The sequence below is a fragment of the Triturus cristatus genome, chromosome 12 (assembly GCF_964204655.1).
Source record: "Triturus cristatus chromosome 12, aTriCri1.1, whole genome shotgun sequence".
Taxonomy (NCBI): Eukaryota; Metazoa; Chordata; class Amphibia; order Caudata; family Salamandridae; genus Triturus; species Triturus cristatus.
The window spans coordinates 684327304-684341565 of NC_140595.1; the positions used below are offsets into that span (position 1 = coordinate 684327304).

Here is a 14262-nt window from a genome sequence, read left to right on the forward strand (position 1 = left end):
ATTGTTTACCACTGATGATGGGGAGGTTGGCTCACAACTGGTGGTAACAGGGAAGCTGAAGAAGCAGCAATTGTGTATTACTGACAGTGATGGCGAGGTTGACAATAGCACAATATGTAGCTGCTGATAATGATGGAGGGGTTGGTTATGAGGCAATAGTTTGCTACTAATACTGATGGGGAGGGTGACTATCGAGAGATAGTGTACTACTACTAATAATGGGGAGGCTGACAACAGGTGACTACAGATAGTGATGGGAGGCTGGAGATGGAGCAATAGTTTAGCCGGGTCTGGTGGCTCAGTGGAATAATGCATCCACTGCAGGGGCCTGTGTTCTACCTCATTGTCACAGGTTAAAATTCTGGGAGGTTTACTCAGCCTTTCATCCATCTGAGGTCGATAAAAGGAGTACCATTGAGTTGGGTAACAACAAACATCTGTTATTCAGCGCCAAGATGCCTCCAGGCGAACGTGCGCTTTACAAATACACGTTATGTTATTGATAATCACCGGAGGTTGGCGATGGGGCAATGGCTTACTGTTGATAATCACCGGAGGTTGGCGATGGGGCAATGGTTTACTATTGATAATCACCGGAGGTTGGCGATGGGGCATTGGTTTACTATTTATAGTAATGGAAGGTTAATTTGGGCTATAGTTGACTATTGATAAAGGCTATTGTTAGTGATGGGATTTTGGCGATGGGGTGATAGTTAACTATTGATAATCGGAGGCTGAAGATGGGGCGATAGTTAACCATTGATGGGGATGAAAGGTTGGCGATGGGGCGATAGTTAACTATTGATAATCGGAGGCTGACAATGGGGCGATAGTTAACCATTGATGGTGATGGGAGGTTGGTGATGGTGACAATAGTTTTCTGTTAATAATGAAAGGGCCATAGGTGATACAACATATGATGGGGGTACTGCCTGGTAATTTTCTGCTAACCGAGGGGAAGGCTGGTTAATCAGGGTTTACTGTTGAAAATACAGAGACTGGTGATGTCGGCCTCAGTTTCTTCCCACAATAACACCAGGTGCATGCTGGGGCAGAATGCTCAATGGACTCGGAGGGGTGAGTCATGGCAGTGAACTGTTGGCAACTGTAAGCCAGCGTCACGCACGGTACCAGCTGCTACGCCTGGCACGTCATTGTGAAGGTAGCAGTGCTGCTAACATTAGAGGAATGCGTGGTGACGGCGCAGGAAGTTGTGCTGATTTATCGATTGTTGTGAGGTCATGACCCTTCTCACCTAAATAGTCCATGCCATAAACTCTTAATTAGGTGCCAGTCACTCAGAGAAGTCTCAGCGTGGCTGACCACTTGAAAGGCTCACCACACTGCTTTGCGCACGGTTGGGGGGGGGGGTATTTGTATGTTTGATCCCCGTGCTCAGTCCTTCATAAGAGGAGGGGTGGGTTGCCTGTTCTCTGGTACAACACGTTTAACGAGAGTTGGAAAGACGTCTATTATGACAGGCAGTTTCCTGACAGCTCCCGGCACAGTAGGAGATAATTTCGCACCTTTCCTCCCTTGAGCACTGGGCTGCCACTCGCCAGCTCAGTCATCACGGAAATCCCAGGCCCGGATACGAAACCGAAAGCAACGGAGCCGCTGTACGGGGAGCGCGAGGCAGCGGCAGCCATTCCGAGGCAGCGTCGGGGAACGAAGGAGCTGGTCACCTGAGGACGTCTCGCCCCTCAATCCCAGAAGGAAATCATTTATCACACACGGGGCACCCCACACCGTTCTGGATTAAGAGTTTGGAGGTATCCTGGGCTAAGGCTCGCTCCCACCTTTTTGTGATGAAATGTGGAGCCACGAAGCTTCTTTCGGCGTGAAGTCGTAAACCCAGCCCCAGACCGCACCTCCAACCTACGGCATGGATTCTCTCCCCTCAGCCGGTAGCCAGGGGGCTATCCTCGCCTTCCTCTTGTTTCAGCTCATGAACCCCGGTAAGTACTGCATGTGTGTGTAGGGGGCGTGGGGCCAGGGGTTCATTCTTCATAACTTTAACAGCGCCATAGCAATACATGCAGCACAAAACTGTGATTTCACTAAAAAAAAAAAACTACCAGGGTCTTTGTTTCTTTTTAAACAAGGAGCGTAGAACATACTAGTTGGACTTCGCTGTTTGCGACGAGTGTTCGTTTCTGAATTGATTGCTTCTTGTCTGTTCTCTACGGCCATCGCTTGAGTACAGCCTCACACTCAAGTCCGTTGCGGACCTGGGAGACGGGAGTCCTCAGTGCATGAGTCCGGTCTCCCTATTTCATTTTTTTGTCCGGTTTCTGCTCGTCCTGAGGTCGGGGAAAACTTTTCACTGCCAAAATGTAAGCACTGATTACGATTTTGCGTCTAAGCTCAGTCAGACCCGCTCGTAAACAACCCCTGTTTACCAAGGGTCGGCATCTAGTTTGACTTTATTTCAGGCACGGGTACTCGCAAACATTTCCCGGGTGGCGCAACGTCCTATCTGTGGCATGCCCCAGTGCCGCACTGGTGCTTCGAATGCGAGTGTCGGGTGATGAAAGACGGGCGTAGGGGGACGCGAAGCAGATGCATGGCGCGCACAACAAACCGAGCCTTCGGGTGACTCCTGTCTGCCACAGACGCTGTATTCTCATGCACCAAGAATAAAGTCGAAGCATTAACATGCAATATAAAACATGAGAGGGAAAGCGATACTCATCTGGCGGCTGAATTACGAAATGTCAAACCTGAAAACCTGGTCTCAGTCCTGGCGTCCCCACTTGACAAAACTGTGTGATCCTAGGCAACTGGTTAATTTCACTTTTCCTCCTGTTTCTTCATTACCGCATATAAGAGCCCCTTATAACCTACCGAGTTTAGGAGGTGCGCTGTACAAAACCTTTTCTTGTGTTTTATTTAATAACTCATAATGTTCCAATTATATAAAATCCAAGGCTGCACACACGGTGCACCTAACAAGTGACTTGCCGCTTGCTTGGTTCACTGACGACATCGTTTTCAGAATGGGGGCAGCAGGAGTGTTTCCATGATTATGTTTGAACCATCACTGCTAATAAATGCCTCTTAATGCGGCGATAGGATCTGATCTAAGATGAAATGCTCATGCATGTTAATAAAATACACTTTTTTGTAGTTTACATAGAGTTTATCATGTTTTTACATGTCTAGCGCAAGAAGTCTTTAAAACTAAGGGTGTTCCTAAAGATAAGTTGTCTAGGTCACCTTTTCTTAACAAGTAAATAAAGTATACCCATTTGTTACACAGCTCTCTGAACGTACTTGCTCTGTCAAAACAGCAGCCCAGAGCTGCTACTCACCAGCGGCCACAATTAAAGGTCAGAGTTAACGCATCTGATAATTATCGGATGTGTTAAATACCTTCGCTGCTGTTTGATTTCGGTTACATTTCGGCAGGTTAAACCTGCCAAACTTTAACAGGACTTGCAGGGTATTTGTCATACCACACCATACGGATTTTTCTGCATGTTATTCTCCACAATCTCGTGCTAGGTGTTAAACTAGTGCTAGGTGTCAAACTCGTGCTAGGTGTTAAACTCGTGCTAGGTGTTAAACTAGTGCTAGGTGTCAAACTCGTGCTAGGTGTTAAACTCGTGCTAGGTGTTAAACTAGTGCTAGGTGTCAATCTCGTGCTAGGTGTCAAACTCGTGCTAGGTGTTAGGTGTTAAACTCGTGCTAGGTGTCAAACTCGAGCTAGGTGTCAAACTCGTGCTAGGTGTTAAACTCGTGCTAGGTGTTAGGTGTTAGGTGTCAAACTCGTGTTAGGTGTTAAACTCGTGCCAGGTGTTAGGTGTTAAACTCGTGCTAGGTGTTAGGTGTTAAACTCGTGCTAGGTGTTAAACTCGTGCTAGGTGTTAGGTGTTAGGTGTCAAACTCGTGCTAGGTGTTAGGTGTTAAACTCGTGCTAGGTGTTAGGTGTTAAACTCGTGCTAGGTGTTAGGTGTTAAACTCGTGTTAGGTGTTAAACTCGTGCTAGGTGTTAAACTCGTGCTAGGTGTTAGGTGTTAGGTGTCAAACTCGTGCTAGGTGTTAGGTGTTAAACTCGTGCTAGGTGTTAGGTGTTAAACTCGTGCTAGGTGTTAGGTGTTAAACTCGTGCTAGGTGTTAAACTCGTGCTAGGTGTTAGGTGTTAGGTGTCAAACTCGTGCTAGGTGTTAGGTGTTAAACTCGTGCTAGGTGTTAGGTGTTAAACTCGTGCTAGGTGTTAGGTGTTAAACTCGTGCTAGGTGTTAAACTCGTGCTAGGTGTTAGGTGTTAGGTGTCAAACTCGTGCTAGGTGTTAGGTGTTAAACTCGTGCTAGGTGTTAGGTGTTAAACTCGTGCTAGGTGTTAAACTCGTGCTTGGTGTCAAACTCGTGCTAGGTGTTATTTATTGCACATGATAAATATCGTACCCCGTGGTATAGTTATTTATCATTTGCAATAGATAACGCCGAAACTCGTCATTAGGCTCTTATTGGGCCTGATTATGGGTTGTTTGTTATATTCCGATCCCTGGGCAAACCACTGTTTACACACTGCTCTGATTACGAGTTCAAAGATATTTGGTTAGCTAAATACCGCCCAACTCAAACCCCTCCCAGGTAGGCAAGCCCCTTGAGCTCCCCGGTCTACACATGCACCCACTTTCCCTTAATGTCACAGTTAACGCAATTCGGTGATGGTGCAAAAAAGGCTGCAGCTTTTATTTACATATTGCCGTACAGAACATGTAGTCTACTTCCAAACCAGTCATGTCGTTCACGCCTCCTCGCTTGGAGTTCCAGTCCAGTCCTTAAACCTTAACAGCACAGCCCTTGTGACAGCGCCCTGAGCGAATGCCCCTTCTCAGCAGGTCTAGCACTTCTCTTGCGGCCTCTAGGTTTTGCTGCCAAGTGTTGGGGCGGCCCTCATGCCTGGCCCAGGCTGCAAGTGCCGTGCCTGCCCTCTGCGGACCCCATGCTTACCCATAGCCTGCTGCCTGTGCCCCTTCCTTACGGCATCCCAAGGGCACAGGTTTCAGCAGCTCCCCTTTGGCTATTCTGCTGCTCCTGCTGTCCCTCTATGCTTTCCTCGTCTTGCCTGAGCCTGTCCACTGCCTACAGCTGTGACGCCCGCATTAAAAGTGTGGGTGGGTCAACGGCAAAGGCACATGTTCTGGGTGGGGGTCCCCCCACCCCCTTAAATCCTGGTGCGCACCCATGGGGGTCCTGTCTATTGGGCAATTTAAACCATGCTGCCCAATCAGCGCTCAGCAATTTGCCAGCCTAGCTATGCCCGCTCATCATCCTGCCCTCCGGTAGGGGTTTGTGGCGGCCACTCACCAGTCTGGCTTCGCCTCCCTGGCCTACGTGCTTGCATACCCTTGAGCAAACAGGGGTTTACGCAGGAGTCGGAAATTAACAACCCACTCGCAATCAGGCCCTAAGAGACTGTGGCCCTATTTATGAGTTAGGCTTAGTCGCATTTACCAAATGCAGGGGTAAATAGCGCATGACTTTATCGAATCATCTGATCATGAGCAGAAGACAGTGGACCAGATGTACGACCAGCAAAATGGCCCCTCCCAAATTGCGACTCATTTGCGAGTCACAATTTGCGAGGTGCAATTTGCCATGTACAACAGTGTGTTTAACACTGTTTGCGATTCCCAATCGGGTCGCAAATTGCGAGGCTCATTAATATTAATGAGCCTCTCGCAATATGCCAACACATTGGGAATGATAGGCCCTCACAGGTATGGTGGCCTGCTGGGCTCAGCAGACCACCATGTCTGGGACTGCTTTTAAATAAAGCAGTTTTTAGGTCTTGCGACCTGCATTGCACTGCGTAGCAGTGCTCGCACAGGTGAGAGTCCTTTTGTCCTGGGTTCAGAAATGGACCCTGGAATCGCACACGCTCGTGCGTGTGCGTTTCATTTTCAGCTCCCCCATTGGCCTTTGCGTGCGTCTTATTCTAAAAGACTGCACGCAATTGGCCCGAGGCGCGCGCATAGCTCCTCCTATGCCCTATTGGTGTCTATTACGCGCACCAAGCGCATAATAGACACCAATAGGCCGTGGGAGGAGCTCTGATCGTGCCCAGACACAGGCGTGACACGCGCGCCACTTGTTTTTCTTTACTTTTGGTATAAGCGCGGCACCCGTGCTTTACTTTTGATGTTATAAGTAAAGCGCGGGTGCTTCGATTATACCATAGGTAAAGAAATAGAAAAAAGCATCTATTTCTTTACTTTTGGTATAATCGCGGCACCTGCGCTTTACTTATAACATTAAAAGTAAAGCGCGGGTGCCACGATTATACCAAAGGTTAAGAAATAGATTTTTTTTTCTATTTCTTTACTTTTGGTATAATCGCGGCACCCGCGCTTTACTTTTAACATTAAAAGTAAAGCGCGGGTGCCGCGATTATACCAAAGGTAAAGCATTTGGGTTTTTTTTTAGTCGGAAATTAAGTGATCTTTTCTGTATGAAGAAACTCAGGAACCAGCCCTATAGACAGTGATGTTTTGATGAGTCTTGTCTAAGAAGGGATAATAGATGTGATATTTCCTTCATAATGTTGGCACACGATGATGATCACCGTGGCATGAAGCGGTAACATTGTGTCACGTTAGACTGAGATGGCGTGGGTGTATGAGGTATACTTCACTGTGCCTCTAGAATGAGGAATGTGATATTCGGTTTGAGGGGTCATTTAGGAGTTGTCTTGTTATGGCTGTGCTGCGTCTCTGCAACCCCGGATAATTGGATGTAATTTCAAGCTAGTAATCGTATATGTCTAGTAAACCTACACATTTATCAGTCATTCTTGTGACCTCCACAACAATATGAAGAGCTACATAAGCTTCGAGGGCCTGCTGGAGCATTCTTCCTTGAACAAGTACGTATGGTGTCTGCCAGAGCTGGATTTTCCCAGATCTTGCATTCAGTAAATAGATACATTTTTACCTAGAATCTTCTTTTTAGGTCTCGCCTGACCCAGCGCATGCGCTGGTCTGGCAAGACTTATTGAGAGGGCTCCAAAAAGTGCTACCAGGCCAGCCTAGAGCCACGTGCATGAGCGCGGGCGCGCGCAGCGCTTTACCGCGATTACTTTCACTTTCGCGGCCGCACTGCCGCTTTGATGTTTGATCGTGATAGGGATAACTTTAGCGGCCGCATGGCCGCTTTGCATAGCCAATATTTCTCGCTTTTGGGACCTTATAAGTATTTAGTTATGCAACTGTTGCATGGCTAAACACGTATAAGGTCCCAAAGGCGAGACCTATTGGCTATGCCAATGCTTGTTTAACTTCACATCGCTGCAATTCGAATAATGGAGACTATTTTCTAAGATTTGGTACTCTTGTCATTCGTTTTACCTGGTCGACAAAAGTTCTCTGGTCAGCAGCATGCTGATGGGCCCAGTTTTGTAACCACTGTGAAGGAAAGGGTGCTGAAACACGTTGCCTCAATGTTTTGATGAGAGATCGTGTCTTAGCAGTCCAATAGGAATGTGTATTGTGTACCTTCCTGGGGTACAGCATCGGAAGCGTGAGAAACCTTAAGAGACTTTTGCTAGCCTTTCTAGTGTGTAGTTGGCAGAGTCTGTTAAGAGGCTCTTAAGACGTCTTTGGATTCACCAGAGAAACCAAACATTGTGTAGGTGTTAATAGTCTTAAAAAACAGAAAACTGTCTGGCTAGTTTGGCTGAAGTTCAGTACTATGACTGATTTCTCTCAAATTAGGTGATATACTACAGAAATGTAAAATGTTCGAAGGTTTAAAAGCTTTGGACTGTGTTTAGTATGGAAAGAATCTAATTTTGAAGTCGTTTTGTGATGAGTGAACAATTTTGGCTTAATGAGTAAATTTGCCATACCTGATCACACCTACCGTAACACAAGGGCTGTGCTCTGTAAAATCAGCTGGCACGTTACTTAGCACAGGTGTAGCTGGAATGAGCAATGGATTGCTTTTTAGGATATATTCTCACTGTAGTGGAGCATCTCAACTTGAGGTTCTGTCGATAGGATAGTATGGTGTGTGGGTATCCGATGGCTTCTAGTTGGAGAAACCGGATTTCTGGTAGAGATTTCAGGGGCTTAACTTTCTATTTATAGACACCATAACTACTAGCCCTGGGCATTCGCCCCTCATAAAGCGTTCAAGACACAGCATTTTCAGCACACCCGACCTTACTTTCAGGAAACCGACCTCGGAAGACAGTACCAGTCTAGTGCACCTGGTACTTGTGACTCTGAACCTAATTAAGGTTCTTTGTTCTTCTTCTTAGGGTCACTCGTGGCTTGATGCACAGCGACTGGAGCACAAGCCTTGTTCTTATTCAAAACCTCTTCATATGCACACTTCAGCTGTCCGTCGTCGCTTTCACTGCACTCGTTGCAACCTGCCGCTGCGCCACTGCCTGTGAGCGCCTTTACATCGTGGTCTAACAAGGTCCCAGCACTACATGCTGCACATGCGCTAGCTTTGATGCACTGCTAAAGGTCCAGCATGGCCTCCCAGCTGTTACCGAGGTAGCGTATTCTAATCCTATATGGTAAACACCAGCCTCACCCTTCCCTTCCATATATCCAGGCGCATGCATGCCTTGCAAGGTATCTGCTTCATGGAAACACGAGTGGGTGACGAAACCGTCTCATTGGAATTAGAAGGCATGCCATATATCTACACGTTTACATTACTTGTACTTTATATTGCACGTATTTACAAGTACAGGTACAAACAAATTATGTCATTTGCCCAGACTTCTACGACTTTTTATCTCAAGTACTGACTTTGGGACTGGAAATTCGATCTCCAGGTTCCAAGGACAATAATTTAGCCACACACCAACATCTGCCCATTTTGCTTACCACATCCTACTTTTTTTTTCTAGGCTTTGAAAGGGACTCTGCACTCGTAGACTGTTTCAAAGCAACTAAAATACCTTGACAGATTCTAATTCAAAGTAATCTATTGATCAGGTGTCCAATTCCAAATCAGTAAGGTTACGCAGTGTGGTCAAGTCACCGATGCCTTGCTAGGATCTTATAGCGCACAGAAATAGTATTGGTATACCTTAAATTGAGGTAACTTTTGTGGATGTTTCAATTACAATTTCAACAAGCATTTGCAATGCAATAGGTCTCACAGTTACGCGAGTTTAAGCTATTGGCATTGTAAATTACAATGCCTTTTGTTTATGTTTTGAAAAAGAAAACAAAAATAAAATGCATTGCTATTTTCAATGACAATAGCTCCAACTCACTTCAATGCGAGACCTATTGCATTGTAAATGCTTCTGTTTTTATGCAGCCCGTTTTCCTTAAAGGAAAATGGAATGCATTTAAAAAGAAAAAATGAAACGTTTTTGTTTCATTTTATAAGGGCAGGCAGTGGTCCCCTTAAAACATATTTTTAGAGACAGTCACAAAGTGGAAGGGGTCCCCTGGGGACCCCTTCCAAATTGTGACTGCATTACCACCCTCTTGAACAGGGTGGTAATTTGCGAGTGCTTTGCGACCACAATTGCGGTCACAAAACATTTTTACACTGATTTGCGGACGCAATTAGGAAGGGAATGCCCTTTTTTAATTGCGACTCGCAATTCCTAAATAGCGAGTCGTAAATAAATTGCGACTCGCTATTTAGGAATTGTACATGGCCCTGGGCTATTTTGCATGCGCAAACGGGTCGCAAGCAATTTAGGGTCGTAAATCTGGCCCTGTATGTGTTAATTAGCACATGTTCTTAATATTGCATGTCTGTAGTCCTCGTGCTATTTAACACATAAGCTATTTACCACATGTGTAAAGTAACGCGTATGGTAACTAACACCCAGCTACAATAATGCGAGGGAGAAGCAGCTGGTAAAAGTTCATGAAAGTGTAGGAAACAAAAGTTGTAAATCTATAGAAAAATGTATTTAAAGACAAACACAATAATGCAAAAAACACAGTACATGCACTGTTTGAGCTGCAAATAATAGACTTTCACACACACCTGCACACAGGGCCAGACCTACATCAACAGTCCGGGACTGGTGAAGCTCTCACAGGTTGATTGCAGCAGCTCACACTTTCGTTCTGCAGTCACCAAAATGGATGCAGTGCTCTTAGGACACTATATGTGGACGAGGCACCAATCAGTGACGTTGAATGGCGCAGCAACACAGGGTAAAGCCTGGATTGACAGGATGAGGCTGGAACCCATGAGCATGAGTCAGCTTGAGATTTGGGCACTGAACAAAAATATTTTCATCATTACGGCTTCCCTGGAGCTCAGCATAGGATTTCACTGCCATCCCCCCTTCCTGAAAATGTTAGAATCACTGGAAGTCTTTGCAACAGGCACACACAGCAGACAGTAAGGTTGGTGCATGACATTGCTCAGTCAACCTTAGCAAATGACTCTGCTAAGCGATTTCTGCCTATCAGAAAATGAGTGAGCAGCATGTAGAGCTCCTCTTGGACACCCACACACCTAATTCCAGCAAAGCAAACTCCTGAGCGACAGCAGGATTCCCTGTTATCATAGGGTCAATTGGCTGCACTCATGTACAAGTGGTGACCTCCAGTACAGAAGAACAAGTTAGAGGGGGTGTGGCCTAATGGCTAAAGCGGTCGGCCTAGAAGCTAGGGAACTGAGTTCAAGTCCGGACAGGGATGCTCAACATCCTGTGGTTGTGGGCAAATCACTTAATCTCCCCATGCTTAACAAAAAAAATGCATGTTTTTGTCTGAAACGTAACTGGTGCTCATGTAAAATGCTCTGATACCTTCGCGTCAAGTTTGCGCTATATAAAACTACAAACAAAGGAAATGTGCAAATGCAGTGGTATGTGGATCTCTGTATACCGTACAAGTGTGTTAAGTGCTCTGTACAAAACCACAATGTTATGATGCTGACAAGAAGCCACGTTGGTCACACTGTGGTAGCACAACATCCTTAAATTACTGGGCAGACAACTCAACCCTTCATTATCAGGATTACAATGCATTATGATTGTTGGATCCCAATCTCTATACATGTCAGCAGTACCATTATAGAGTTGTTAACACTCATGACATATACATGGATCATTTTGAATATGTGTAACAATTTATATCAGCCACTTTTCACAACAATGATGATTCTCAGCCAAGTCAACTTTTAAACAACCACAAGTACTTCCGTTATGACTTTCATGACTGTTAACCAGGACTCTTCCGATATCAAGACCTTCTTTCATATCTTCCACTCTAGACATGTTGAGGATGGTCATAATTGATTCTTTTCACAGTTTGAGATAGAGCTGATGTGAAGAACTACCACCAGTTGCCATGTTTTGGTGCTTGCGCTTGGTAACTCGCTTACGTACCTAGAACTTCAAGGTTTAGAACCTTTTATTAATGTTCTCAACATCATGCGGATGTGTTGATTTAATTTGGATTTTGGCAATTATCTCCTTCATCAATCATGTTTTTCTTTGTTTTTGGTGGTATCTTCATCATGAGAAGGCACATTACACTGCCATGATGTCTTACCACCTGTGTGGGCAAGACCTCCCTCTCAGGATACGTAAATGTGTACTTTTTTAGGTCTCGGGACCATCCGGTCTGCCGAAGGCAGAACCGGAAGTCCGGAGAATTAATGTTTTGGAGAAGAGGGGCTTGAACCCGCCCCTCTTCTCTCCTCTTCTCCATTGGCTGGCCTCTTAAATGCTGGCCAGCCATTGGAGAAGAGGCTTTGTCTCTCCGAACAGGCCCCGTCCTTTTCGGATTCGGGGGCGTGTTTTTTGCTACCTTTCTCATTTTCTCCTCCAGCCAATGGCAAGAGGAGAGAAAAGAAAAACACGCCCCCGAATCCGAAAACGCCGCTGCCTTTCTCCGAGGCATTTCTGCTTCACCTCGGAGAAAGGCGGTGGTGTCCCGGCGTCTGATTTGAAAAGTGGAACCTGTCCTTATAAAACAGCTTGCTGTGGCTGAGGAAGCCAGATGGAAAATATTACACCCAGGCCTCCTCGAGAGCAGGCAGTATGGCAGCAGCCATTTTGTACAACGCAAACAGTTTCCAGATTTCCAAGTGCTTCATCCTGCGAGGAAGGCTGCCATGCCTCGCTAATTCACGACAGATGTGGGAGCAAGGGCTGGGCTCTGCGTTCCTAAACGCAAGGAAACGGAAGGGTTCTGTAATCTTAATAAAAAGACGAGTTCTCTGCAAGGCGAGCACATTCTGGCTATTGTTATGAAGACTAGTTATGGTAGTCTATTTTGTGAAACCTTTTTCTGGCAAGCCGGGAAGCGAAGCATGATTCCGTTACTTTTAAAATGCAACTAAGCGTAATTTGCACCAATGGGCGGTCCGATACGGAGAGAGGCACAGAGGTTCGTTGGGAGGCACTCTCTTAGGCGCGTGCATTGGTGACCGTGGAACCAAGATCGATGCTTTCTAATCCCAGCTCCCTCAGTTAGCTGTATTGAGTGCTTTTAGTCAAATAATGTCCTCGGCTCTGTGCCTCACCTGCCGCAACTGGTAGCGCATAGTAACAGAAACAATGCTGTCACGTAAAACACTTGCATAAAATAAAATATGTTCTAGTTGATCTCAGCTACCGGTAAGGGGCACATTCCAAACCATAACTTTTTTTTAATCCACTACCCAGATCCAGACAGAACGGCCATATGCAAATTAAACTTGACCATGAGCCAAAAGACGTCCATCCCGAGCCAAAAGGCCAGGTGGACCGTATAGGACCACAAGCAACCACAGACCGGTTTCAGGCCTGTCTGGGCCTCTTGTCACATGCACCATGCATCCAATTATACTGCGAGCACGGGGCCCACGTCGTGGCATACCCTACACCACAGTCCTCTCTCTGGCTGAGATTAACTGAAGCATCACATTGTTGAATTTCTTGTCAACGCCTAGACATGCCCATGTACATAACCAGAGGCGCAACTAGAGCCAAATTTCGGGGGGGGCTAAGCAAAAATTTCGGGGGGGCTGAATCTTTAAACAGTAGGCAGAGTGGCGCTGATTTCGGGGGTGGGGGGGCTGAATCTAGGAAGAGTGGAGCTGCAGGGGCTCTTAGAAGGAGTGAAACAACAGCGAGGCCTCATTAACATGCAAATGGTCTTTTTAAAGACCTGTGAAGTGCTCGGGCGCGGCTTTGTGTCTGCCCGGGAAGCGGTCTCATCCCGGGCTGCCACAACGGGGGGGGGCTGAAGCCCTTTGAGTCCAATGGGTGTTGCGCGCCTGTATATAACTCACTCGAAACGGAGGGACCTTTTACAGCTTACTAACTGTGATTGAACCACAGCACTCAATTTGTGTATCTCCTAGTTAGTCGTGTTCTTGGGCTGAAAACACCGAGCACGCTTACCAAGCTAGGCTCTCGCCCAAGAAACCAAGTACGAGAGCGGACCAGTCTGTGCAATATGTGTGATTACCAGGTGACATCATGTCAGCGAGAAACTATTTTGTAATCCTGAGCATTTTTTTTTTAAGAATCTACTGCATTGTGGGAGTTGCAGTCTTGTCTATGTCATATTAACCAACTAGATTAACACATGCAAATATTGATTTGTAAAACGAAACCACAGGACGGGAAACCTGGTAGTGTTCCCCATCACACAAAGCCATCTGGTCATTTTTCAGTTGATTCCGAAACGCTGATTCTCACCGCCAACAGGGCATAATTTTCACGTCGCGTGTTTTTTTTCGGGCTTTCGCTTCAAGCCTTGTAGTTGGAGATCGATGTTGACGAGTTACGACCTGAACGCCAACTAACCTTTCCCTTCCTGAGCACACTGTTGCATAGCAAACCTGAAGCAATCTGGATTGCTAAATAAATCTGCAGTGAATGTTATATTAAAATATACATTTTAATTGGCTACGAAAGACGAGCATTTCCAGACTCTTTCGACACCTGCCCCGGGCATACGGCGAGTCGGACGCGCTGGGGAGGGAGGATGCGCCGCACCTTTGGAGGAGGAACTCCCAGGCTTGGAGCTTCTGTCGCGTTCACAGCCAGAAGAATGCTTTTTGTTTGTTTTGTATCTACAGGTGCATGGCGGGTGATCATATAGAGAAAAGTACTGATGAGAAAAGTGTCAATAACAATGCCGTTTCTTTAAATGTTTTAAAAACAAAAACATAAACAAAAATAATATCATGAGCAATGCCAATAGCTCTAACTTTAACAATGCCGAGACCGTTGCATTGTAAATGCTTGTTTACCTACCTGGGTTCATGGTGGGAAAGTTTGGCATGTTTCTACTTGCAACGAATGAGTGATATC

The 14262-nt window shown here is 46.0% G+C and overlaps 1 protein-coding gene across 3 annotated transcripts in view; it reads left to right on the plus strand.

Moving 5' to 3' along the window:
* Positions 1-934: 934 nt before the first annotated feature.
* Positions 935-14262, plus strand: part of CXCL16 (C-X-C motif chemokine ligand 16) — a 103979-nt gene continuing 90651 nt past the window's right edge. The window contains exon 1 of one of the 3 annotated variants that reach the window (XM_085637929.1): positions 935-1077. In XM_085637929.1, the coding sequence (XP_085494055.1) occupies positions 1005-1077 (73 nt within the window). In that variant the 5' untranslated portion in view covers positions 935-1004. Of the gene's footprint in view, positions 1078-1125; positions 1959-14262 lie in introns of those variants that run through there. The other 2 variants (XM_085637930.1, XM_085637928.1) reach the window with 2 other exon arrangements.